Below are 27,331 nucleotides of genomic sequence, written 5' to 3'. Positions count from 1 at the left end.
TTGTTTTATTTAGGATAAAAAGAATGATGAAAACTTCTTCTGGATATCAGACATCAATTTAGTTGTATTTATTCTGTATTTATCATTGATTTTTTTTAATAGTTAAAAAAGATTTTCTTATTTGTACAAATGCAAATTAACTATAGCCAACTTCAATCCCGTGCATTCTTCATAACATCTCACAATTCTAGGTCACACCTTTCACCTGTCCGTTCGACCTGAATAACTTTCCTCGGAACAACCTACGGTGGCGGCAACTGCTGCAATCTTCCGCCAACATCCCCCAGCAAAAAAAAGATCCGCAATTTCACCCATAATCGACCGTGCACGACCCCTTGAAAGTCTTGGAACTTGCGCCACCAGAAGTTATGCTCGAGAGCTATTTGCACACTTCTGGCAGAATGTCGATGCACAGTGGCAGCAGCAGCAGCTTAATGATGACAGGGTTACAAAGTTTCAGCATACTTTCCCGGTTAGTAAGAGCAGATGATGAGCAAATTCCTGGTGCTGCAAGCAAGGTGGAATCCTCTAACCCTCAGGTGACCGGTTTTGAATATTTAACATACTTTTGAAAAAAAAAATATCTCTGTTGAAGTTTTCACTGTTGAAGGGTTAATCCGATTCGAAGTGTACTCTAGATTTAACACCTGTAACCACACGAGAGGGGACACTTTCCAAAAAAGTTGGTCTTTTCGTGCATTCCCCACCGATGTATGTATGCACGGTCGGAACAATTAACTCCAAACTAATGCGGAAATCCAGCACCTTCCAGCAATCAGAACCCTCCTCGACACACACTCGAAGTACAAATCACCGTGGCGAGAACGAATCTCGAAACCGCGAAATGGGAACTAATGAATTCGAGCAGCGTCCGGAGTCCATGGACCTTTTGCGCGCCGTTAAGGGGGGTAGGTAACCTGGGCCGGCAATTATTTACATTTTACGTGAGTGCTTGCTCCAAAATGAAGCATAGAACCTGTTTGTTTGTGGCCACACCGACCCAAGTTTCTGGAAATAGAAACAGTGAAGAAGTTTGGGGTAGAACCTCTGAGGAGTTGAGCAGACATGACGTAACGAGTTAAGTAAAATCCGAACATCCCCTCACTCTTCAGGTGAAATACGTCGAGTCATTACCGTCGATCGATTACATTGAATTGTCTGAGGGAATCTTCTTCTTCTCGTCTTGTTACGCTTTTGTCTTGGCCACCAGCTAGAGGGGCGTGTTTGTGCGCCCGGAGAATAGGTGCCCCGGGGCTTGTTTGGGAAAGTGATGAAATCTTCCCCGGGATCATGAACTTGAAGGCGACGGGGTCTGGCAAACATTCGGCCTATCGGATGGTTTGCTCACGTGTGTGTGTGGATTAGAGGAGAGATAAATGAGATGATGGAATCTTCACATGTTCCGAAAAAGGAGATGCGATATGATGGTTCGAATTGTTGGGCATTTTTCTGGTTGAGTCATCGCGATCTGGAATGGGGTGAAGTGAAAAGTGTTTCCAAATAGAATATTCCCCATGTCCAAAGAAACGATTTTGAAACATTGGTTTGTCCATGAAGGTCTCGGTACTAAATTGACAGCTGATCATTGAATTGTTGAAATATGTTGAAAAATGTTTTGCAAAATTTAAATTACGAGTTAAATACAAACGGAATGGTATGGAACCATACTGACCTTGGTCAACAAATTTAGAAAAGTTTAGACAACTAAAATTTCAAAACAATGATAAATAAAAAAAATTTAGTATTTTCTGAGTGTCGTGTTTTTTTCAATGAAAATTAGTTTGAGCCGGAAAATGGACTGCAATATCGAATTGTTTGGACAGTTTTTCTTCAATAACAGTTCAAATTGATTCTAGTTTTACAAATTTTAGTGTTATTAAAACAAAATTCAAAAATTGCTTAGAATTATATGCATTTTCATTAGTACAAGTTTTTCAGTAAGTGTGTAATTTTTATGTTTCATGCTACAAAAATGGTTTTGTTGCCAACCAAATATGATTTTTTTTAATAACAATTTGTAAGGAATTTTAAACAAATTATGAATTTTTTAAACTTACTTTACTTAAAATTTCTATAGATATTATTAAAAGTAAATCAACTAAGCAAACCTTTAATTGGGATTTTTCCATATATAACATTCAATGTCTCCCTAATTATGGTCAATTTGACGTAATGAAAAAAAAAATCAGACTTTTTCAGAAGAAAATTGTTAGAAACACAGTGACTATCAAAATCATCCCGGATTTTAAAATAAAAATCTTCAGCAAAATAATACTGTTTTTGAATACACCATTGAAAAAACATTTTTTTATGTTTAAAAAAATAATCTAGAGACAAATGTTAGCCATTCAAATCATATTTGAAAAATTAAATGAAATCCTATCAATGTTAATTCGGTTTACGGTGCTTCATATGACGACGAAGTTGACTTTATAGCTGTCAGCCACCATTGCTAGTACCAACCACTAGTGTCTTCCTTTTATCTACAAGGACTTTGCCGCCCTGGGCTTCTAAGTGTATGAAAGTATGGCACGGAGCGACGGCGCCGAATACCCATATTTACACAAAGAATTTTAGAGCGCCTGCCGCGGGATTCGCGCGGTCCGATTGATCCACACGGGCGGGACGACTTGTTCTAATTTTAAATTCATATTCATGAAAAACAAAAAAAAAACATGTTTAAAAAAATGATGATCATAATTAAGAGACGATTTGAAACATAAAGTTGAAATTTTGGTTACAGAAATTCGATTTTTTTTAATTATTCTTTAAGCAATTAAGCCCTGAAAATGTAGGTAAATAGATGAAATTCTAAGTGTTTTTTTAATTGTTTGAATATGTTGCTAAACTTGATTTTTGTTTTCTTGTAAATAAAGTACAATTAGCCGGATGGAATTTGTGCCGAATTGCAAAAAAATTAAGCCTCTAAGACTCAACCCCGTCATCAGACGAGCCTCTTTCTGAAAATTCGCAAAAAAAACTATTATTTGACTTAAAAAAAATATTTAGAAGGAAGCCTCATAAATTTGAAGAAAATAATGAATTTGGTAATTTAACATGTTTTTATGTGACTTTGTAAAATTTAATTAATTATTTTTTCAAGGGTTTTCTTTGACCAAGTTTTCCACTTATATTCACCAAATGGATGCATTAATTTTTGTTTTAACTTTGATTATGCTTCGAAAAATTATTTCTTTTTGTTTAAATTTCCATAAAATAAAAAAAATAAGGGAATGCAGAATTTCCCTAAAACTATCAAAATAAAAAAAAACAAACAAAATAAATGGTTATAAAAATACCAAAAATGAATGAAAAAAAAAACCTTTTCAAACTCCTTTCTTCTATTTAATATTTATAAGTAATAATGCTTCCGATTGAATAACGATGTAAAACACAGATGAAAAGAAATCCAAAACTCTGTTAATCAACTTATTGAACTCATTGCAACTTGATTATTCAATTCAATTCAATTTATTTTGTCAGTAAATAATCAATTTACAATTCCGTATTTCTTATAACCTAATAGAGTTTTGGAGTTCCTTTCAACTATGGTTTACACTATAATTCATTTTGATGTAATTGGATATTCTAACAATGGATTTGGCAAGAGAAGGAAAAATTAAAAAAAAACCTTCTTGATTTGCTAAGGAAAAGGATAGAAATAGAAAAGCTTAAAACTAAATCACAGTATGTTTTGTCTATTGACGTCGAAAACTTCGCTGCACAAGGCAGCTTATCCGTTGTAGATGTACTTCATCATCAGCTCACTGAGAGCTTGGAATTGTTCTGCCTTGTTTCGGCAGGCACGAAAGCGCGTGAGCATCTCTCCAGCAAGGGCGAAAAACTCAGGAAGCGTGAAGAGATCATCACCGGTAACATCAGCTTGTCCCGGGGAGAACCGCCCCAGAAGCGGCTACTCTAGCGTACGAACCTCCCCAACCGGGAGGGAACGCTGGGTTGGTCGATGGAGCCGCTCCGCCGCCAGCTGCTGCAGCGGTCGAGCTCGAAGTCTTCGGAGGTTGGCGGGACGCTGGCGCTTTCTTCTTCTTGTCCTGCTCCTCGATGTACTTTTTCCGCGCGGCACAGCCACGGAAATTCGCCGTGTGGTTTCCACCACAATTGGCGCACTTGACACGTGCTTTGTGCTGCTGGGCGTTTTCCCCCAGTTGGTCTTTCCGCGGAAGACTGCACCTTTCGGTGAAGTGGGTCTCACCGCACTTTACACACCGGGGTGGGAGATTGCAGTTTCTTGAGCCGTGTCCGAATTTCTGACAGCGGTGGCATTGGGCTGCGTCGGCCGGATTCTTCGTGTAGAATCGCCACGTCACAAAGAAGCCGTCCAGTGCTTTGATCCGCCGTAGGTCCTGGATTTTGACGGACCCGCGATCGAAGTACAGGAGGTACAAGGTGTACGTACCTGTCACCGTAGTCGATTTTGAGAGCACCTTTATCTCTCGAGGCTTAACCTTGACGCCCGTCAGGTGTTCTTCCAGGTCGGAGATCGGGCGGTCCGGATATCCCTGAAGGACGATCTTCACTGGGACCTTCTCTGCAGGATCAAATGTGAAGAATTTGAAGTTTCGCAACTTCAACTTCTTCACCACCAAGTCGAAATGCAGCTTTTTGTGAGTAATCACTTGCACAGAAGTTTTGCTAATTTTGAGACAATATTGGAGTCCCTCAAGCAACTCGTCAACATCGTCAGCCAACGTATCCAAAACAAAAATTGGAGGTGGTCGTCGTTCCTTCGGAGAGTTACCATTTTTCTGCTTTCCTTGCTTGCGCGCAAGTTCATCATCGTCATCGTCGTCGCCAGCACTGCTGCTGTCACTGTCGGTGTTGTTTTCATCTCCACTCAGCATCTCAAATTCGTTGCTGGTGGGAACGTTGGAAGTGGTTGTCGTCGTAGTGCTGGTGGACTGCTGCTGCTGGCCGGAAGTGCTTCCGGATGCCCGGGTCGATTGTCTCGTCCGTACCGGGGACTCACGTGGACGGTATGACACGTGTAAAAATGAAGGATCGGTGACGTCACCGGGCACGCTCCCATGCGCGATGGCGGTCGATGCGGCATTGGTGTGTTTACCTTTCTGCACTCTGCCGGTAGATGAACTTCGCGGGTTTTTCGAGGCCGCACTCGAACTGCCTCGGCCACGGCTGGCCCTTGGCATGCTGGAGGAGCAAACTCGCGGGTAATCACGGTAAATTACGGCGAAAAAATCGAAAAGTCTGAAGAGCTCCGAACACTTGACTGTTGCTGGCTGGTGTTGCCAGTCCCGATGAAACTTGATTATACACAAATAAAACCGAATTTAAATTGAAAAAAAAACTAAAAAAGTGAAGTATAGTAAAGTAAAACAAAAGCTGCTCAAAATGATCTCCCAAACAAGGGATAAAATTTTCTTAAAAAGTTTTTGAGCAGAACAAATAAAAATGCAAAAAACAATCAGTTTTTTTTCGAAACCTTGAAAAAATTGCCAATGTTTTAAATGAATCAGAAGCTCCCAGACTTATTTTATTCATCCGAGGTATATTATAGTACTTGCCATTTTCAAAAAGCAAAACTTCTCAGTAATATTTTGCTGTTTTTTTAACTACACGGAGAAAAAAGAGTTCCCAAAATCGTGGCCAGCGTTCATGAAAATGGGAACGAAGAACAAAGTGTTCAAATCCCATAGTACGTTTTTGGAAATCGTACCATGGGATTTGAACACTTTGTTCGAGGTTCCCATTTTCATGAACGCTTTTCCCTTTTTTCTCCGTGTAGGGACTATCATGATGATCAAACTGGGTATAGATTTTTGGTCACAAAAGTTAATCATTCAAAAAGACCACAAAAATATTTTCTTGGTTAGTCTTCACATGCTCAGTCCAAAAATCTTCCCACAATTCAACTTTACGAGACTTACGTCAGCAAACACACAGTAAAGCGACTAGACGTACTAATTTCGATCTAGAACATTCCCCATAAAGTCATGCATGCCGTGTTCCGGCCTCATCCATCACAGCTCCAAGACATTAACCATACAAAGTGTTTCCATCTGGAGCAATTACTCGTCTTGGCCCAAGGTCTACCCCCACGATCTTAACCACGCAAATGAAACAAAAGTGTCTTCAAAGCGTCCGCCAACAACACCCTCGCTCGATTCTTTCCGAGAAGATTTATAACCTCCCAACACGACTTAAGCACTACAGTTGCTGTACTAACCTTCAACTTTTCCCAGTGCCAGCACGAATATGGTCTGCACCGCCGGAATGGCCCACGCCACCAGGTGGAACAGATGGGACCGATTCTCGATGGCTTCGTGGCCCCACTTGAGGCCGGCGGCCAGGAACCAGGCTAGGGCCAGACAGGCCCACCAGGCAAACGCGGCCATGCAGCAGAAGTACAGGGCCATGAAGAGGACCGTGCAGGAGGTCGATTGGCGGTGACCCTGGAAAATCACATGAAATTATTTGCAAAATTTAATTGCGAAAAGGTTTAAAAAAATTATGTCTGAAATTTTTTTATTTAAATGAATACAAATTCTAAGAAAAATTCTAAAAAAAAATCTTTGAAAAATCCTAAGGAAAATTTTTATGAAAATTCTTCAAAAAATTCTTTAAAAAAAATTTGAGAAAATTCTTAAGAAAATTCTCATGAACATTCTTATGAAAAATCTTAAGAAAATTGTTAAGAAAATTGTTAAGAAAAATCTTAAAAAAATTGTTAAGAAAATTGTTAAGAAAATTGTTAAGAAAATTGTCAAGAAAATTAAGAATTTTCTTAAGAATTTTCTTAAGGATTTTTTAAAGAATTTTCAGAAGAATTTTCTTAACAATTTTCTTAAGAATTTTCTTAAGAATTTTCTTAAGAATTTTCTTAAGTATTTTCTTAAGAATTTTCTTAAGAATTTTCTTAATAATTTTCTTAACAATTTTCTTAACAAAATTCTTAAGAAAATTCTTAAGAAAATTCTTAAGAAAATTCTTAAGAAAATTCTTAAGAAAATTCTTAAGAAAATTCTTAAGAAAATTCTTAAGAAAATTCTTAAGAAAATTCTTAAGAAAATTCTTAAGAAAATTCTTAAGAAAATTCTTATGAAAGTTCTTAAGAAAATTCTTGAAAAAATTTTTAAGAAAATTCTTAAGAAAATTCTATAAAAATCTTCAAATTCAAAAAATTACCTGCGTGATGGTGGACAACATATGCATCCGACCCAGCTTGATCTGCGGTTGGAACGGTTCACGGCAGGCTACCGAATCTCCGGCACCCAGTCCGGCCACGTACGCACAGCCCACGATCAGATAGCAAATGGCCAGGAACACGATCGGACGTTCCGGGTAGCGAAACCGTGAGCTGTCAATCATGAAAGTAAGGACCTGAAAAAAAGGATAAAAAAATGCGTTTATTAAAATGTATTAAACTTTAAACAAATCATAAATCTAAAACTGTCAACTAATTTGCAGACTTTCCTTCCTTTCACGTTCGATCCATCACCTTAAAGCTTGAACAAGAGAACAATCACCATTGAGCAAATTAAATTCGCTTCATCAATCACGATCAGTTTTGAGTGAGCAAACAAGCAAATCCTTCATCCCTCCCAACCTCCCTTCTCCGCTTTAATATTCTTGGACCATAAACTGCATCAAAATGGTCTGCAAGGCAGTGCCGAGCATTTTTGCCCCCCTCCCTTCACAAAACTTTAATCGTAAAAATCGATCTCCTTTCCATGCTTGGGTTCAAGCAGAAAGTTGCATTTGCCTGTCATGGTGCTTTTTATTCGCGAGAGAAATATCGAACGAATGACGATCGACTGTATGCAAATCAGAGCATGATGTAAGCTTGTTAAAATGTTGGCTTGACGATCGAGGCTCGAAGGAAGGGGGAAGGGGAGGCTGTTCTTATTCGTTTCTTGGATTGGATTTGTTTCGTTGCTAATAGGTATCATAAAAATGCCGTCGTGATTTGAGGAATCCCAGGTTGATTTACTATCGAGTGAGTTTAGACAATTGGTTCATTATCGATGTGGTTTTTCAATAAGCTCATTAAAAGAAAATAAACTTTTTAAGGTGAGTAAACATTCATCTAACGTTTTTATACTCAGATTTCAAAACGAAATATTTTTTTCGATTAAACGAGTCTTATTTACACGTTAAAATTAATATAAAAAAGTGATTTTATTTTGCTTGTAAAGAAAAATCTGACTTACCTGCTACCAATTTGAATTGACTGAATTTAAACAACCAGGAGCAATAAAAAATGTAATCAAAATGTTTACTCTTCAGTCCTGGTTGGGATTATCTTGTAAACATAAATTTATTGGCGAACTAAAAAAATAAGCAAAAGTATCACAGATTTTGACAAGATAACGGATCAGGTTTCAATGTCTTTTTCCACAATTATCATAAATCTTTAATGTAAATATAAATTTGATTCAAAATAGATGCATGAAAATCAAATAAATAGTTGAGTTCTATGGAAGAATTTTCGGTTATTATGAGAATATTTTAGAAACAAATAGTGGCACGAAAAAAATCCCGTTTTTTTTAACATTACTAGCAAAAGTTTAATTTCCGGAATACTCACTTTTCATATTTTAGATTTTTAAATTTTTGATGCCGGTTCTGTTTTGTTTTTTTTTTTCGATTTCTCTGTTAATGTTTTCAAAAACGATAACTTTGTTTTCAAAATTGTTTTTTTTTAAATTAATTTTGGTAATATTTCAATGTTGCCTGAGTCCAAAGTTAGAATCATGTGAACAATCGGGGATGTGTGACAAAATGACGAAGGACATAAGGTCGAATGCCAAAAAATTGAAAGAATTGAGGTCGAATGTACAAAATGTCGAAAGTGGACAAAAGGTCGAATGTGAAAAAATGAAACAAATAATAAAATTCCAATTTAAATATTCATGTAAAAATATTATCTTAAAAACAAATCTTGTCATAATATTTTGATTAGTTTTTCCATTCTTTCAAACATAAGCAGTTCTTAAGAAAAGTTCATCTTCTGAAATATTTTGGATGTTTATTTTTATTAACAAAAAAAAAATACATATTCTTGATTGTCATAATATTTTTGTGAGTTTTTCCGTTCCTTTAAAAATAAGGTTCTTTCAAAACAAGGTTGACTTCTATTATATTTTTTCAAGTTTTTGTTTCATTTTTGAACTTAATCTTGACTGTCATAATGTTTTTGTGATTTTTTCATTTTTTTTTAATATCGGTGGTTGATTCAAAAAAATATCTTTAAAGATTTATTACGTGTTTTTCATCATTTATTTAAAAAATAATGGATGGAATATTTTTAGGCTCACATCAGAAGTTTTATTTTTGTATTTTTTTTCAATTCGACCTTTTGTGCTTTCGACGTTCTGTCCGTTCGACTTTTTGTCCATTCGACCATCTGTTCATTCGACTTTTTGGCATTAGACCTTCTGTCCATTCGAGCTTATGTCTTTCGACCTTTTGTCATAAATTCCCATGACGAATATTGCCATACAAAGATGTAAATTTTTACGATGCAATATCATAATTTAAAAAAACATGAATCTAGAGTAACATTTTAAATGGCCTAAACACACTTATTTTGACATTTTCAGATGTTGAGCCAGATTTTTAAATTTCAAAGTAATTTTGTTGAAATAGCAGAAATGTTTCGAAAAGTTTCTTTGTTTTATATTGAAAATCGAACCAATACTGTTCAAGACATAGCGAGTTTAAAAAAAATATTGTTAGTTAGGACACTCCGAGAAAAGGTCAAGTGCAGTTGCAAATGCAAAAGTCTGGAAATTCAAAAATAGCCTAATTGCAGAATAAAACTTTTCGTGGCAAAAGCAAAAAAAAAATTTTTTTTTATTCTGAAACATCTAAATGATGGCCTCCACCATTACCTAAGACACCAAATCGAACAGAAAATCCCTCTTCAAGAAAAAGATTCTAAAATATTCACAGGCCCGTTTTGTGTGACCAGTCCGCCAAATAATATGGAACCTTGCATGGAAAATCTGATGTTGCAAAATACCTGCTTTTGACATAAAAAATACAATCAAAATTGTAGAACTTAAATTACATAAATATCAATTATTAAATTTTGGAGGGATAATTTTTTATTATTGTTTTATTAAGGTTTAAGATATTGATATTTAATAAAAATTTACATCATTTATGGTTCCAATTCATATTTGTTTCATTCAAAAAGTGTTTTTATCTCTGCAATGATTTTAAATCCTTTTGAGTTATTTTACAATGATCAAAGAATAATATTTTTAATTCAAAAAATAAATACTTGAAACATGCACATCACTCGAATTTAACAGTTTCTGATCAAGCTAAAATTTTCGCCTTTTTCGGGAAAACATTCCAAAATCTCCCTTTTCAAACTGCGATATCTCTGGAACCGCAGGTCGCACAAATTTGAATCAGGACTCATTTAAAAGAAAATATAATCGATTGGCATAGTCCATTTTTTCAATAAAAATAGTTTTCGGTGAAAATTTAAAATGATACAAAACGCTTATTGACAGCATATTTTATTTAAAGTTATAACCTCATCATCGAGTTCCTGAGAAATTTTGAAATATGTTTTTCAATTGGGTTCAAAGTTTAATTTTTAGTTCACGAGAAATTGAATTTTGAATGGTACAGAATTATAATTACCTAGATTCTTGCTTGATTTTATAGTATCAACCCCCACCAAATTTGAGCTTGATCAGAAAATGTTGATTACAATTTTGAAATATTTTGCGATTGAGGTGGAACGACCAATAAACAATCAACCTACGTAACTGTCACTCATTCCCATGCCAACATATTCAATACGATGAGGCCAAAATGTTTGATTGACATCCTACAATCTTGGTGATTGCATTCTTCACAACCTTAGGTAAGTTAAGTTGATTGTAGATAGGCTATTATGCAATGTATTTCGTTGATTTCAATGAAACAAAAAACCTCTTTCTAGCTTTTTTAGGAGATGCGAAAAAAGACGTTTCATATTTTTTTTAAAGAATTCAAAAATGTTGCCTAGGTCAAGATAAAGCTACATTTTTTCTATTTGTTTCATTTTCATGCAACTGTGAACTCGAAAAAAAAAACATTCTAAACTATTTGTGAAATTAAACTCTCGTTTCACAGCAATCTAAAAATTACTCACATAAGATAAATTGTTGCAAGCAATAATTTAAAACTCCTCACAGCTAAATACCTCAAACCCAGCCAACCACGAAGCAATCTGAACCCCAACAGTCGTCTACCGTCAAAACCCCACAAGTCATCACTCAGAAGCTCACAATCCCAGAAACTGCTCGGAGCCCAATTGCCAGCATTCGCAATCACATTTTGGCGGATCTCATTAATCCCCGGTGGTGGATGTGAATTAATTTTCTCCCTCCCCATGACTTACAGCAAAAAAAAAACGCCAACTGGCACTAATTAGAAGCTCACGCAATGTCGGTAGCAAAAGCTAAATTACCCCGCTGGCAGGTTGCTCTCCAGGTTCAGCGCCACAATTTGTTTACATTTTTCTCGGGGAAAAAAACACTTGTTGCTTTACGGGTGTCACTTTCGCCACCGGAAGTCGTCTATCTGAGGGGTTTTTTTTTTCATTTCCAAAAATTGTTGAAGAATTACTCACCGTGAAGAGACAGCTGGCCACGCACACAGCCGCCCAGGAACCGACCCAGTACTTCAGGACGGTGCGCTCGTTCTCCGAGAAGAACATGGAGTTGCATGGTGCTCCACAGTCCTTGGTGACCTGGTTGGGAGGAAGAAGAATGAAAAAAGAAATTAAAGTTAGATTCCGTGATTTCAGTCAATTATCAAGCTAGTTATTTGCTAATTGGACGCACGTTAGATCGTGACCCGATTTTGTGAAGGTTCTAAATAATCTAAAAATGTTTAAAATATCAAGAAAAAAATTTAAGGATTTTTAGATTTTTTTCAATCAAATCTGAGTAAGAAAGTAATTTACATCAACATTTCACAACCTCCCCCTGCTCGAGTTCCACCTCACGTGTCGCTAGTGATCTAGTGTGAAATCAGATCACCAAACTTGTTCGACTAGCAAACAACACCCGACCCCGAATGATATATGATTCCACCGGCTTAAGTAACTACGGGGTGCGGCTGACCACTGCGACTCACTCTATACGGAGCCAGTAATTAAGTTACCGAGCTGCGATTGAAAGATCAGCGGCCGGGGCATATGCGATAATGACCAACACGGGAGGGGAGTTCCCACAGCATGTGTCACACCCGTATACTCAGTACAGCCTGGTGAGAAGGTTGTTCACGGTACAGTTTCGACACAAAGTTTACATCGAGTCCCTGCAGGGGGGCAATTAATCATATCGGATTTTTGTTTTGCATACGTGCTTAGAGGACCAATTTGAGAAGATTTCACTTTTGTGCCGGATAAAAAGTGAAACTTGGACTTGCGTGATCGAAGATGACTAGCTAAACTAGCCTCTTCAATTGATTCAATTCAATGAAAGTTTCTACCACTGCAAAGCGAAAAGAATCAGCAATTGCAATTGAGCAAACAGGTTGTTTAACCTGCTTAAGGTTGACACCTGGGCGTAGCATTGCATGACAAATGTGTTGCTGCCGCGGAAATGCATGTATAAAAAGAGATCAAATGACGGCGAAAGCAAAAATTTGTATTTTTGTATTTTTGTATTTTTGTATTTTTGTATTTTTGTATTTTTGTATTTTTGTATTTTTGTATTTTTGTATTTTTGTATTTTTGTATTTTTGTATTTTTGTATTTTTGTATTTTTGTATTTTTGTATTTTTGTATTTTTGTATTTTTGTATTTTTGTATTTTGTATTTTTGTATTTTGTATTTTGTATTTTTGTATTTTTGTATTTTTGTATTTTTGTATTTTTGTATTTTGTATTTTTGTATTTTGTATTTTTGTATTTTTGTATTTTTGTATTTTGTATTTTTGTATTTTTGTATTTTTGTATTTTTGTATTTTTGTATTTTGTATTTTTGTATTTTTGTATTTTTGTATTTTTGTATTTTTGTATTTTGTATTTTTGTATTTTTGTATTTTTGTATTTTGTATTTTTGTATTTTTGTATTTTTGTATTTTGTATTTTTGTATTTTTGTATTTTGTATTTTTGTATTTTTGTATTTTGTATTTTTGTATTTTTGTATTTTTGTATTTTTGTATTTTTGTATTTTGTATTTTTGTATTTTGTATTTTTGTATTTTTGTATTTTGTATTTTGTATTTTTGTATTTTTGTATTTTTGTATTTTTGTATTTTTGTATTTTTGTATTTTTGTATTTTTGTATTTTTGTATTTTTGTAGTTTTGTATTTTTGTATTTTTGTATTTTTGTATTTTTGTATTTTTGTATTTTTGTATTTTTGTATTTTTGGATTGAGGTTCGATTGAGGAGCTGGTCGAGTTCAAATCGTCGTCGCGCGCTCTTGCCTTGTAACTTTTTTTCAGTGATTAATTTCGGCCGAATTGCTTGGTGACACGGATTGATCGATTCGGGGTCACTCCGGGAACGTCGTGGTGATCGAAGATTTGTTGGCTACCGTTTCGTAGTTACGAAAATCGCGTTTTTAAATCGTGATAATTCGGCGATTTAGTTGCTTTTCTCCACGCGTTGCATTTGCATGGTGATAGTATTAGTGAAAAGAAATTGTGTCTCACGCACACCAAATCATGCTTGATTAAAAAGTCTCTGTGTTTGAAGAGAACCTCTCTGTTTGTGATCGACGGCACTTGGGTTGCATTAGTGTGTGGCCCGAAAAGGGTGGTAGATGGGAGCCTTTGTGATGAGGAGGCCGGAAGAAGACCGAAGATGCTTTTGTGCGGTTCTGCTTCTTACTGTGGTTCGTGTGTGCGCTTTTTGGCTCGCCGATGACATGGCTCGGCGGCGCGCTGTTGCTGGTGGAACGTCACGAAATCGGGTGAGCCAATTCCAATAGGAATTTGTTATGTGAATGTAGATGTGTGAGCGTGAGTGCATGAGTGCAGGGTTGACAGGTTGCCAGATATATCTGGGAATGCCAGATTTTGCAAGTGTCAGCCAGAATAAACATTCACATATATGTTGCCAGATTTTCACTTTTTGTCCATTTTGAGCAACTTTATGACTAAAATTGGCAAATTTAATTGAAATTAAAAAAATAGAATGTAGTTTTATTTGATAAAATGTAAATTTAATATCGTTGAGCACATTAATCCAGTTGAAACGTCTGAATTCTACAAACTTTTGAATTAATTAATATCCTCCTTCCCCTACACCATTAAGAATTGTTAGATTTTCATCTTTCAGATTTTTCCAGATTTAGAATTGTTACTTTGCTAGATTGTTTTAAATTTTGTCCTGGTAACCCTGCATGAGTGAATGAGATTGAGCCAAAACAACAATTACTGATCCACACAACCATGTTTGAATGTGGTTGTAGATGTTGTTTAGAAAGTTTTGCCAATTATCATTCAATGTAATATTATTATTATTATTATTGTGATTATTTACTTATTTTATTTTTATTTTTAATAACATGTTTGTTCAAGGTTGTTATTTCAAGAAGCTTTTTTTAAGTTTTCTTTTTTATGTTGTTTCGGCTCATAAGTGAACGGTTGCGTGAGAAAATCTGATAATAACTTTAATTTTCAGCTTCAAGGTTAAATAAGTATACAAAACATCACGACGCAAATTTAATTGGCATCGCGTTCACGGATACTCAGCAACGTGTTTTTCGGAGCCGTTTATTTGATATTTAATTTCCATAAGTCCTTCTTTCATCATCGTTGATTGGAAGGCACGCCGCCGGTTTAGTTCGTTTAAGTTATTGTTTTAATTTCATTACAATCGGTGTCCTCTTTTCTTTTCATTTATATTCGTTTATCGTAATAATTTACTCTAACTGGCAGTTTTAGTATTAACTCAACAAACTATCGATTTAGTAAAGCGTCTTTTATTTACTATTTTTGACATTTGTTCGCGCTATCTAATTTGTACAAACAGTAAAAATATACTAATAAGTCCAGCCCATAGCACTACTGCTCGGTTGGCACGCGTCCGATTAAAACACTTTTTAATTAATCAATTATTTATCTTTCCGCAGCCGGCTGCCTAAGATTTAAAATGTTCAACCGATAAACAAAATGCTCATGGTCACATCACTGCCACTCGTGAATCCTGACCTCATACCCATCTACTAACCCCCTCAAAACTCATGTGATACTTTGTCGGAGAAGCAGTCGATTGGGCGGTCTCTATCACTCAAGTATCGGACTAACATTCCCATCCACTTCCCCGTGACTCTACCACTGGTCGTGGCCGGCGCCGGTATTGATCAGCATGATAGGGGCCTTTGAGAAGTTGCGAAGCGAGGAAAGATAGCACCCACTTATCTTCCACGGCTCGTGGATGTAACTTCTGGAGGTCCTGGTCAATAACGGAGTAGCAACTGCGGGTGGGCACCTATGCTTATGCTTATTTTTGTATTTTTGTATTTTTGTATTTTTGTATTTTTGTATTTTTGTATTTTTGTATTTTTGTATTTTTGTATTTTTGTATTTTTGTATTTTTGTATTTTTGTATTTTTGTATTTTTGTATTTTTGTATTTTTGTATTTTTGTATTTTGTATTTTTGTATTTTTGTATTTTTGTATTTTTGTATTTTTGTATTTTTTTTGTATTTTTGTATTTTTGTATTTTTGTATTTTTGTATTTTTGTATTTTTGTATTTTTGTATTTTTGTATTTTTGTATTTTTGTATTTTTGTATTTTTGTATTTTTGTATTTTTGTATTTTTATTTTTTTTTTTTTGGCAAAGTAGAAACGAAAATAAATTCTGAAGTTGAACCTACACAACTTTCACTTCTCCAAAGCTCAGCAAAACCCTCATTTAGGTCATCACGCTGATCCATTCATCTAAATCCCACTTTCAAAAGCGATCGACCGCGTGATTCGCGTGGGCTAATAACCATCATGAAACTCCCCTGCAAAAAACGTCTCCCCCCTGAAGCTTATGCCACATCAAAGCCCCTTCTAGGTGCAGCCCCAGCGGTGCATTAATTTCCGCCAACCCGGAACGCCGCCGTCGTCGCGGGTCCATGCCGGGCCAGGTTAATGGGTTTTTCGTGAAGCCGATTAAGGTTGTGCTCCATGAGAAATAGAGCCCCGATATCGGTGAACTAATTATCGTTACGAATTAAAAAATGCAACACACCTCGAGCGATTTGTAATTCTAATTAAATGGTGCACGCCGCGCGGGACCCCCACCGAGGTGGGAAGCATTACGATTTGTCAACAGTGGATTAGACGTGATTTGGGGCACATCGAATTAGAATCGCAAAGTTTGCGTAATAAAAGTAAACGGTTTACTGCCGTTCCCAGGTCAAACTGAACGGCAAAGGTGCTGCAGAAAACGTGATGACCCCGGAAACCCGACTGGAAACGAAATTGTAGCAAAAGTAATTCACGACTAGCGAGATCCATCATCATCATCATAACTTAAAGATCTCTGCGCGGTATCTAGCAAAGAGCAAACTATTCCGCTGAACAACATGGTGTGAACATGATCGTTATCGTTTTGAACGACCTGGCGCCAAGTCAGGGAGAGATGAATGGAGAGAAGTTTGTTTTTGTGGTTAACGGACAGGGTTGAATTTATGGATTGAATAAATATGTAAAAATAAAGTTGAATTTAAAAAAAAATTAAAAAAACAAATCCAAAATCAAACAACAATTACCAATACAATGAGCAATGATCAAAATGATCAAAATGATCAAAATGATCAAAATGATCAAAATGATCAAAATGATCAAAATGATCAAAATGATCAGAATGATCAAAATGATCAAAATGATCAAAATGATCAAAATGATCAAAATGATCAAAATGATCAAAATGATCAAAATGATCAAAATGATCAAAATGATCAAAATGATCAAAATGATCAAAATGATCAAAATGATCAAAATGATCAAAATGATCAAAATGATCAAAATGATCAAAATGATCAAAATGATCAAAATGATCAAAATGATCAAAATGATCAAAATGATCAAAATTATCAAAATGATCAAAATGATCAAAATGATCAAAATTATCAAAATGATCAAAATGATCAAAATGATCAAAATGATCAAAATGATGAAAATGATGAAAATGATCAAAATGATCAAAATGATCAAAATGATCAAAATGATCAAAATGATCAAAATGATCAAAATGATCAAAATGATCATAATGATCAAAATGATCAAAATGATCAAAATGATCAAAATGATCAAAATGATCAAAATGATCAAAATGATCAAAATGATGAAAATGATGAAAATTATCAAAATGATCAAAATGATCAAAATGATCAAAATTATCAAAATGATCAAAATGATCAAAATGATCAAAATGATCAAAATGATCAAAATGATCAAAATGATCAAAATGATCAAAATGATCAAAATGATCAAAATGATCAAAATGATCAAAATGATCAAAATGATCAAAATGATCAAAATGATCAAAATGATCAAAATGATCAAAATGATCAAAATGATCAAAATGATCAAAATGATCAAAATGATCAAAATGATCAAAATGATCAAAATGATCAAAATGATCAAAATGATCAAAATGATCAAAATGATCAAAATGATCAAAATGATCAAAATGATCAAAATGATCAAAATGATCAAAATGATCAAAATGATCAAAATGATCAAAATGATCAAAATGATCAAAATGATCAAAATGATCAAAATGATCAAAATGATCAAAATGATCAAAATGATCAAAATGATCAAAATGATCAAAATGATCAAAATGATCAAAATGATCAAAATGATCAAAATGATCAAAATGATCAAAATGATCAAAATGATCAAAATGATCAAAATGATCAAAATGATCAAAATGATCAAAATGATCAAAATGATCAAAATGATCAAAATGATCAAAATGATCAAAATGATCAAAATGATCAAAATGGTCAAAATGATCAAAATGATCAAAATGATCAAAATGATCAAAATGATCAAAATGATCAAAATGATCAAAATGATCAAAATGATCAAAATGATCAAAATGATCAAAATGATCAAAATGATCAAAATGATCAAAATGATCAAAATGATCAAAATGATCATAATGATCAAAATGATCATAATGATCAAAATGATCAAAATGATCAAAATGATCAAAATGATCAAAATGATCAAAATGATCAAAATGATCAAAATGATCAAAATGATGAAAATGATGAAAATTATCAAAATGATCAAAATGATCAAAATGATCAAAATGATCAAAATGATCAAAATGATCAAAATGATCAAAATGATCAAAATGATCAAAATGATCAAAATGATCAAAATGATCAAAATGATCAAAATGATCAAAATGATCAAAATGATCAAAATGATCAAAATGATCAAAATGATCAAAATGATCAAAATGATCAAAATGATCAAAATGATCAAAATGATCAAAATGATCAAAATGATCAAAATGATCAAAATGATCAAAATGATCAAAATGATCAAAATGATCAAAATGATCAAAATGATCAAAATGATCAAAATGATCAAAATGATCAAAATGATCAAAATGATCAAAATGATCAAAATGATCAAAATGATCAAAATGATCAAAATGATCAAAATGATCAAAATGATCAAAATGATCAAAATGATCAAAATGATCAAAATGATCAAAATGATCAAAATGATCAAAATGATCAAAATGATCAAAATGATCAAAATGACAAAAATGACAAAAATGACAAAAATGACAAAAATGACAAAAATGACAAAAATGACAAAAATGACAAAAATGACAAAAATGACAAAAATGACAAAAATGACAAAAATGACAAAAATGACAAAAATGACAAAAATGACAAAAATGACAAAAATGACAAAAATGACAAAAATGACAAAAATGACAAAAATGACAAAAATGACAAAAATGACAAAAATGACAAAAATGACAAAAATGACAAAAATGACAAAAATGACAAAAATGACAAAAATGACAAAAATGACAAAAATGACAAAAATGACAAAAATGACAAAAAGGACAAAATTGACAAAAATGACAAAAATGACAAAAATGACAAAAATGACAAAAATGACAAAAATGACAAAATGACAAAAATGACAAAAATGACAAAAATGACAAAAATGACAAAAATGACAAAAATGACAAAAATGACAAAAATGACAAAAATGACAAAAATGACAAAAATGACAAAAATGACAAAAATGACAAAAATGACAAAAATGACAAAAATGACAAAAATAACAAAAATGACAAAAATGACAAAAATGACAAAAATGACAAAAATGACAAAAATTACAAAAATGACAAAAATGACAAAAATGACAAAAATGACAAAAATGACAACAATGACAACAATGACAACAATGACAACAATGACAACAATGACAAAAATGACAAAATTGACAAAAATTACAAAAATGACAAAAATGACAAAAATGACAAAAATGACAAAAATGACAAAAATGACAAAAATGACAAAAATGACAAAAATGACAAAAATGACAAAAATGACAAAAATGACAAAAATGACAAAAATGACAAAAATGACAAAAAAAAAAAAAAAAAAACAAAAATGACAAAAATGACAAAAATGACAAAAATGACAAAAATGACAAAAATGACAAAAATGACAAAAATGACAAAAATGACAAAAATGACAAAAATGACTAAAATGAGAAATGAGAAATGAGAAATGAGAAATGAGAAATGACAAAAATGAAATGAGAAATGAGAAATGAGAAAAGAGAAATGAGAAATGAGAAATGAGAAATGAGAAATGAGAAATGAGAAATGAGAAATGAGAAATGAGAAATGAGAAATGAGAAATGAGAAATGAGAAATGAGAAATGAGAAATGAGAAATGAGAAATGAAAAGTGAACAAAACAAAAAAAAAATTACCTCGTGGTTTAAAAAATGATCAAAATGAAATACTAGCTCACATAAACCGACGAAGATAAAAAACCAAAGGAAAAAAACCCAGAAAAATTCACCAAACGGTACTTGACGCAAAGTAGCACTTTTCAGCTGATCCCCTCAGTGTGGGGTGAGATTTCGCGGTAGAGACTTATGCTTGCCGCGCCCAAATGACCATTCAATCATATTTATGCAGCTCACTTCCCATCAAGAGCTCGGCTCCATGACTTGGTGTTTTTTGGTTCTTCTCATTTCGGTCCGGAGAGCTCAAACAATACACCCCGAGAGCTGAAGAAGTTGCCGAGCTTTGTTCAAGCATTATAGGGTTGAATCAGCGCAAAAGCAATTACCGTTACCGTGGTGAGCTTTTTCGGCAAGGTTTCCGAGGAGGAATGCAATTTTCTCGTGGTCTTTTTCGGGAATGATTCAGCTGGGAGAGGTGAAACATTAGCAATTTGCTCTCGACGATACGAGACACACTCACTAATGTGAGACTTCCATTGTTGAAACTTTTCCGTACGCGATGTTCAGTTTTCACAGTTCGTGGACCGGAACTGCGATATATTTTCTCATCATCCGGAACATTTCCCATTAAGGGGAAAGGTCTTCAGATGAGGTTCTGCCAATAAAAGCTTGAAATTGTCGTCACGTTTCAAATTACACCCTTTTTCGACCGGAGATATTACGATGGACCATGTCGCAAAACAAAAAGGTCGTTTTTGCAGTAAATCTGCTCCGTAACGATTATTAGTCACTGTCAGTTGAAATTTTTTGATCAAGTTTCATGGGACCCAACTTTCACAATGTTGTGTGAATTAACTTTTATTGAAATCATATCTTATCGGCACCGTAAATCGTCTTCACTCACAGCTTTGCATCGCCGACAACAGGTTAAACTTTGTAATTTAATTAGCTGTAAAACAGATTTTACAAACTCGCTTTAAACGGACCCAGTTGTTTTCTCACAGGTTGGAATAATCTCTGAGGGTGAGGTCAGTGGTCTTCAAGCAAAGCTTTAAAAATATCTGAAAAATTATTAAAGAAATTTTAAAACATCAGGCAAGGTTAATAAACCAAAGAAATATCTCATTACAAGGTTGAAGACCACTGCCTCAGCCCAACAGTGAAACAATCTACAAATACACTTCATTAAAGTTTATGGTTCCAAATTGCACTAGAGCAGATTTTTCCCAACAACCAACCTCCTCCAGGGGCCAGAATTCACCACGTTAAACGCCATAAAAGCCCAACAACTGGCACAGTTCAGCGCGCGCAATAAAAGTTAAGTTAATCCAATCAACGGGTGCGCGTACTTTCAATCTTTGCGCAAAACCGCAACTAAACAGGCGGCAATAAACGCCAGCTGTTGACGGGGCACTTCTTGCCACCATTACCGAGGGGGGGGGGGGGCGATCTACCTGTCCCGATATATATAAACATCAATCAGAACGACCTGGAGGGGTGTCCAACGGTGGACCAGTTTTCGGAACAGATCCGGCGGGGACGATTGACTTTTATTGCCGCTCATTTGGCGTTGGTGTACCTATTTTCGACCTAGATGGGCCTATTTCAGACCTATTTGTTTTTGTGTTGGAAATCAACTGCAAGACTCTAATTTCAATTTTAAGTCATCAATGTGATAAAAATAGCTGCACTCACCCCGCCCCATGGTCACTTTGCAGGGCCCTTATACGGCTAATAACCATTAGAAGTCGCTCTCGCGACTACGCACGTCAGCTGTCGTGTGACTTTTTCGTTCGACCCTCAACCCCCCTCTTAGTCCACGGGAAAACTCTGCTGAATCTTTCATGTCAATTTGCGGAACGTTTCACGTCGTTTCGTGCGGTGGCAATTGGCAGCACACGAATCATGGCTGTTGATTTGCCAATTATGAGGAAAATCGATAGCTTAGAACGACATAAACACGCAGCTGCTGGTTCCAATAAAAAGGAGGGTTAATGTGGGGTGAGAAGTTGCAGAAATCTGTAATGTGACAGGAAAATGTGATTGCTGTCACGTGGTGGGAATAACTCGGAGTGCCTGTTACTCGAATATTTTTGATTTGATACTCGAACTCCTTCGCAACCTTGCTCCAGTTTCATAACAGTGAATCTAATTGTTGACCACACGAAAATTTCATGGATCATTCTCTCAAGCTAACGAACCAAACGCGCAAAAGACACCTTAATCGTGTGGTTCCCTGATTGGCACGACTCCAAATCTAATTCGTTCAGACCTTTCGAAAGAAACAAAACAAACTGTCTGTTCTCCGTGAGACGAAACAATCAACTTCTTTCTTCGTTTCGCAAAAAGTGTGGATCGCTTGGAAATCAATTCTAGCAAGTCACCTCTTTTTTGGGGACACGGAAAAAAACATTTAAAACAATTAAAACAAAAATTCTAAAATTTAAAAAAATATTTGAAAACATTTTTTGGTTTCCATTTGCTTATTCAACTAAGGTACATTTTACTCGCCGAAAAAACTGTTTCGCAGAATCAGGGGGCATTTTGTCAAATGCTTAAAAATTTCAATGGAAATATGAATCTAATCAACAGAAAACAATCTGAAACGCATTTTGAACATTTATAATCATTAGGGTGGGTCATTTTTTCGAAAGTGCTCGGATCCGGCTGAAATAAAGACCATTTTGTAGAGGGGACCCATAGGGGCTCTCATACCAAATTTGAGCTCATTTGGTTGAAAACTGGCTTGTCGCTCGGGGGTTAAAGTTTACATGGAAATTACTATGGGAAATGCGTGATTTCACTTCAAACGCTCCTACAAGCTAAGCGACAAACTTTAACCCACACTTACACTAGGTAGCCGTGTCGGGGGTGGTCTAAGGAACATTTTTCTCTAAGGGTTCATGGTCATCCGTTCAACCCTGAGCTTGCGCAAAGCCGAAACATCCGGCGACGCCGGAATCCTTTAAAATCTCAGTTTTGATGGTAAGCGCATACTACGAACTTAAGATTGCATCGTGTGACAAAATGGAAAACACACGACGCCAAACGTCAACCCCCTAAAATGGTGTTCGCTCATCCAACAAAGTGTTAACAAGCAAATTGAAAATAAAATTCACCAGATCGTATTAAAAAGTTGAGCCCTGAAGAGAACATGGCCTCCGAACCCGAGTTCGTCGTAGAGCAGTGGTAAAGAGAACCCGGCGCAGAAAGGTCCTGGAAAATCTCAACTGCCAGGATCTTCTGGAGAAATTTGCGCGCGAGGAAGGTGAGAAGCGGGCCAGCCGTGGCAAGCGATCTTCGGCGGACTCTAACTCAAACATAGATCGGGCAGGAGAAGAAGTTGAGAAAGTGCCACCAAAACGGTAGAGTCTGCCGAGAGCGACGAAAAGTTATGCGCTGGAGGCCACAGCTGATGGTTCCGGCCAAACGCACAAAGGCCAAAAACGGATTCGAAAAAGGACACGTGGCGGAGAAGTTGGAAGCAGTGACCGAAGAGGACGGCGCAAGGCTGTTCCAGGTTCGCTGGAGGGAACTCGACGAGGTGGAACTGGTCCAGTCCAGGAGTGTCCACCAGCACGTTTCAAAGCTGGTAATTGATTTCTACGAGAGCCGTATCATCTGCAACAACGTGGACGAGAAGAGCGTGCAGTAGAAGTTCAAGTGATACAATGTTAAATATATTCATGAAGCTTGAAGAAAATAACTTTTATTGGTCCAAAAAATAAATAAATAAAAAGCTATACTATTTTTGTATGATACTAAAAGGAATATTATTTAGGTAAGCCGGTGATAACCACTTCATTAAGGCCAATCCATCCCTGTTCTGTCCATCCCGATGGCTCTTCCGGTGAACATGCCGCCGCCGATGCCACTGGCCCTGTGCATCGACTCAATTATGATTCTTGCATACCTTTTTTCTCTCTGGAAATAAACCATAAAAATGCTGTTGATTACGGAAAATATAAAATATTTAATTATGAATCATTTGTTATTTTTAAGGCAAAGAGTAAAAATAACATTGAAGTGCCGTTGTTTTATGCTTCCAATTTAGTGTGGGTTGACGTTTGGCGTCGTGTGTTTCCCATTCTGTCACACGATGCAATCTTAGTTTCGTAGTATGCGCTGACCATCAAAACTGAGATTTTAAAGGATTCCGGCGTCGCCGGATGTTTCGGCTTTGCGCAAGCTCAGGGTTGAACGGATGACCATGAACCCTTAGAGAAAAATGTTCCTTAGACCACCCCCGACACGGCTACCTAGTGTAAGTGTGGGTTAAAGTTTGTCGCTTAGCTTGTAGGAGCGTTTGAAGTGAAATCACGCATTTCCCATAGTAATTTCCATGTAAACTTTAACCCCCGAGCGACAAGCCAGTTTTCAACCAAATGAGCTCAAATTTGGTATGAGAGCCCCTATGGGTCCCCTCTACAAAATGGTCTTTATTTCAGCCGGATCCGAGCACTTTCGAAAAAAAAAGACCCACCCTAATAATCATATTTAGCATGTTTGGGCAAGCTTAAAAATATTTCGAATTTTAATTAAATTCCACTGTACAGCACCGCAAGATCTTTTCTCTTCAATACTTATTCTGAAAACTTATGGTTGCAAAACAATTGGATGGATTTATAATGCATATCTCAAAAAAAGATTTGTTCAAGTGTTGAAACCGTGGCATGCGATTTTTTTAACCTTTTGAATTTATTGTGTTTTTTCTTAATGATTTTTCCTATTATTGTTTTTTTTTTATATTTTTTCATATTTTTTTAAATTAAATTATGAGTTACAACAAATTCTGCTTTAACAAAGAATTGGCATGACGTTTACACTGATTTTAATCGATTAAACAAAGGATATTGGTCACAAACGTGACTTTTAATCCAAAACAATGTTTAATTTAAAAATATTTGAAAAATTCACATAACTTTTATCAAACCATCTATTCGTAATATTTTAACTTAGAATTCTTAGCTTTTGTTTAAAATTTTAGAAAGGTATTTGCATCTTCTTTCTTTCATAATTTGATTTTTAGATTATTTCTTAAATTTATGAAATCGGTATAAAAAAAGCTATGATACCAAAAAAAGAAAAATAATTATGTTTTCAATTTCGTTTTCATCAAATGATTTTTTTTAAAGCTCCAACTCTTTTCGAATACATTTGGCAAAAAATCGTTACGCCGAATTGGACATTTTGCTGACGGGGATTTCGCCGCATAGAAAGTCAATCGACAAAAATCGATTATTTGAATAAATCAGTTAAGTTTAATAAGAGTTCAAATATTATCGAATGATGTAACATTCTTTCAATCAAAAGCAGTTCTTTTGAATATTTGAAAGACAGTTTTAATGATTTTTTTTTGTGATTTTGCAATATTTTCAAAATGTATAGGTCGTAAAAAATGTATTAGTTTTTGTATTTCATAGAACGGATATTGAAAATAAATACAATTTAAAAAATATCGGTGAATTTTTCGTTATTTATTCGTTTGAATCTTATAAACATCAGCAGTAAAATACTCTATGAGAATTTTCATGCTTATCAACATTACCATTTTTTTATAAATTGCTTTTCGAAAAACATTTTTCTTTGAGTTTATAATTTTTTTATATGAACTTTTTTAAATAATTTAAAGAGATGTTTTTTTATTTATTTATTTTTGAGTGATTGCAAACTCTTTTGAGTAGACTGGTTTCTGAAAAAAATAATTTTATGCATGCTTTGAAATGCTATCGTGAAAAACTTTTAAACCAATCTCATTTTTATCTGAAAATTTACGGATTTAAAACATGGCAATACGGGTTTGTATGGTGAAATTTTATTGAGTTCTGTGAATAATTGACCAGTTTTAAGAAAATGGTTTCGTACAATAAAAGGATTTATGTGTTTTGTATTCATTTAAATGAAAGTTGTTCAACAATTTGCAATAAACAATCATTTATTGATTTTGTATTTTTTCAGCGAAAATTATTTTAAGCCTTTTTCATGATTTTTAAAGTCTGTGACAAGAACTTAAGCGAAACGATTTTCATCTACAGAACAAAGAACCAATTTGGCCTATTTTCATTCCGAAACATTAAGGTAACGGGATTATTAAGTCTGAATAACTAGAAACTGTGAAAATATGACGTGGGACAAGTGTGCCTTTCGAAATGAAGTTTCAGTATTGAATATTCATTAAAGCAAAGATCAACTCAAGTAATAAAAAAAGTTGAAACATTAAAAACAATACTACAAATGTTTTTTTATCCTTTACAGTATTTCTAGATTTATGTCCTCCTGTTCTGTTTAATTTAACAAAGCCAAAATTGCTATGTTCTGGTTTTAAATTTGCTAACAAAAAAGAGCATTGAAATGCATTTACAAATCCAAACACAGTTGTCGTGCAGTGAAAAAGTTTCGACATAATACTAATAATATAATTCAAAAGTTTAACATATTTTTCCAGATTCAAAATATTTAAATTAAGACCAAATATATTTATATTGAAAATTAAGGCAGCAACATATAACAAAAAAAAATAAATATAAGTTTCTATCTTCTCTTTTTTCGAATTTGCATTTAAATTTGAAGAAAATTCATTTAATAAAAATATTTTTTCTATTGACAAATTGTTAAATCAATTGAATTGAATTTAAAAAACTTTAACAAAAACCATTTTCATCCTCCAATCATTATCATCATAATTTTGATTAGCCTGTTGTTAGTTTTAAAATCAAGACATAATTATTTTACAAAAATTCTTAATTATTTTTCCGTGTTCCGCACAGAAACATTGTGTACATTTCAAACGTTTTGTCCCTTCAAGTGTAACTGTTTGTTGTTTTTCTTTGCTCAGCTTGGTTAGACCCAATTCAGCGGAACAACCGAAAAGGGGTTCCGTTCCCCAAAGTTGAAGAATTACTCCACAACGCGCGTGCAAGTCGTTTGTAAGCGGAAAAAGATCAAACGGAACCAATTGGTGACGCGGGACGACCTCCGTGAATTACACGGGAATTTGAACACTTCTAACTTGTGTGCGGTCACCGGGTTTGAATTGGGGGGTCTTCAAAGGCAATTTTGAGTGGGTGAACGACTTGTTCTTTTCCCACATCAGACACAAGTTGCGTTACCGGAGCCTGCAAAAACCTGATTAAGTTGGCACTGCTGACACAGTTGTCGAACTCCCCTGCGCGATAAAACCCCCAGACGTTCGACACTAACGAGCATATTTCTGCAAAGTTGCGTACAAAAAAAACTTCAATTGGTTAAGTTGTCTTACGAGGCTAGTGCGTGAAGCCGGATTATGCTTAAAACCCAAGCCGTCCAGTCCAATCTACGCGATTCGCTACAAGTAACACATTAGTTCTCGCCGCGGATCAGCACACAAGATTGCCCACTAAGTAGGACGGTGGGACGCAGATCGCTGTTTATTTTAGCGCGCGTTGCGTCCCG

General features: G+C 34.8%; 1 protein-coding gene across 1 annotated transcript in view; it reads right to left on the bottom strand.

The window, feature by feature from the left end:
* The window catches only part of LOC6040089 (frizzled), a 161,098-nt gene that overhangs the window by 103,795 nt on the left and 29,972 nt on the right, over positions 1 to 27,331 (bottom strand). The window contains exons 2-4 of the mRNA XM_038254405.1: positions 11,615 to 11,734; positions 7,165 to 7,359; positions 6,206 to 6,431 (exon numbers count right to left, since the gene is read on the bottom strand). Of these exons, the coding sequence (XP_038110333.1) occupies positions 6,206 to 6,431; positions 7,165 to 7,359; positions 11,615 to 11,734 (541 nt within the window). The remainder of the gene's footprint in view (positions 1 to 6,205; positions 6,432 to 7,164; positions 7,360 to 11,614; positions 11,735 to 27,331) is intronic.

Source organism: Culex quinquefasciatus, chromosome 2 (assembly GCF_015732765.1).
Source record: "Culex quinquefasciatus strain JHB chromosome 2, VPISU_Cqui_1.0_pri_paternal, whole genome shotgun sequence".
Classification (NCBI taxonomy): Eukaryota; Metazoa; Arthropoda; class Insecta; order Diptera; family Culicidae; genus Culex; species Culex quinquefasciatus.
Note: the sequence above shows the minus strand (reverse complement) of the source record. Positions and strands in the feature narration are given on the sequence as shown.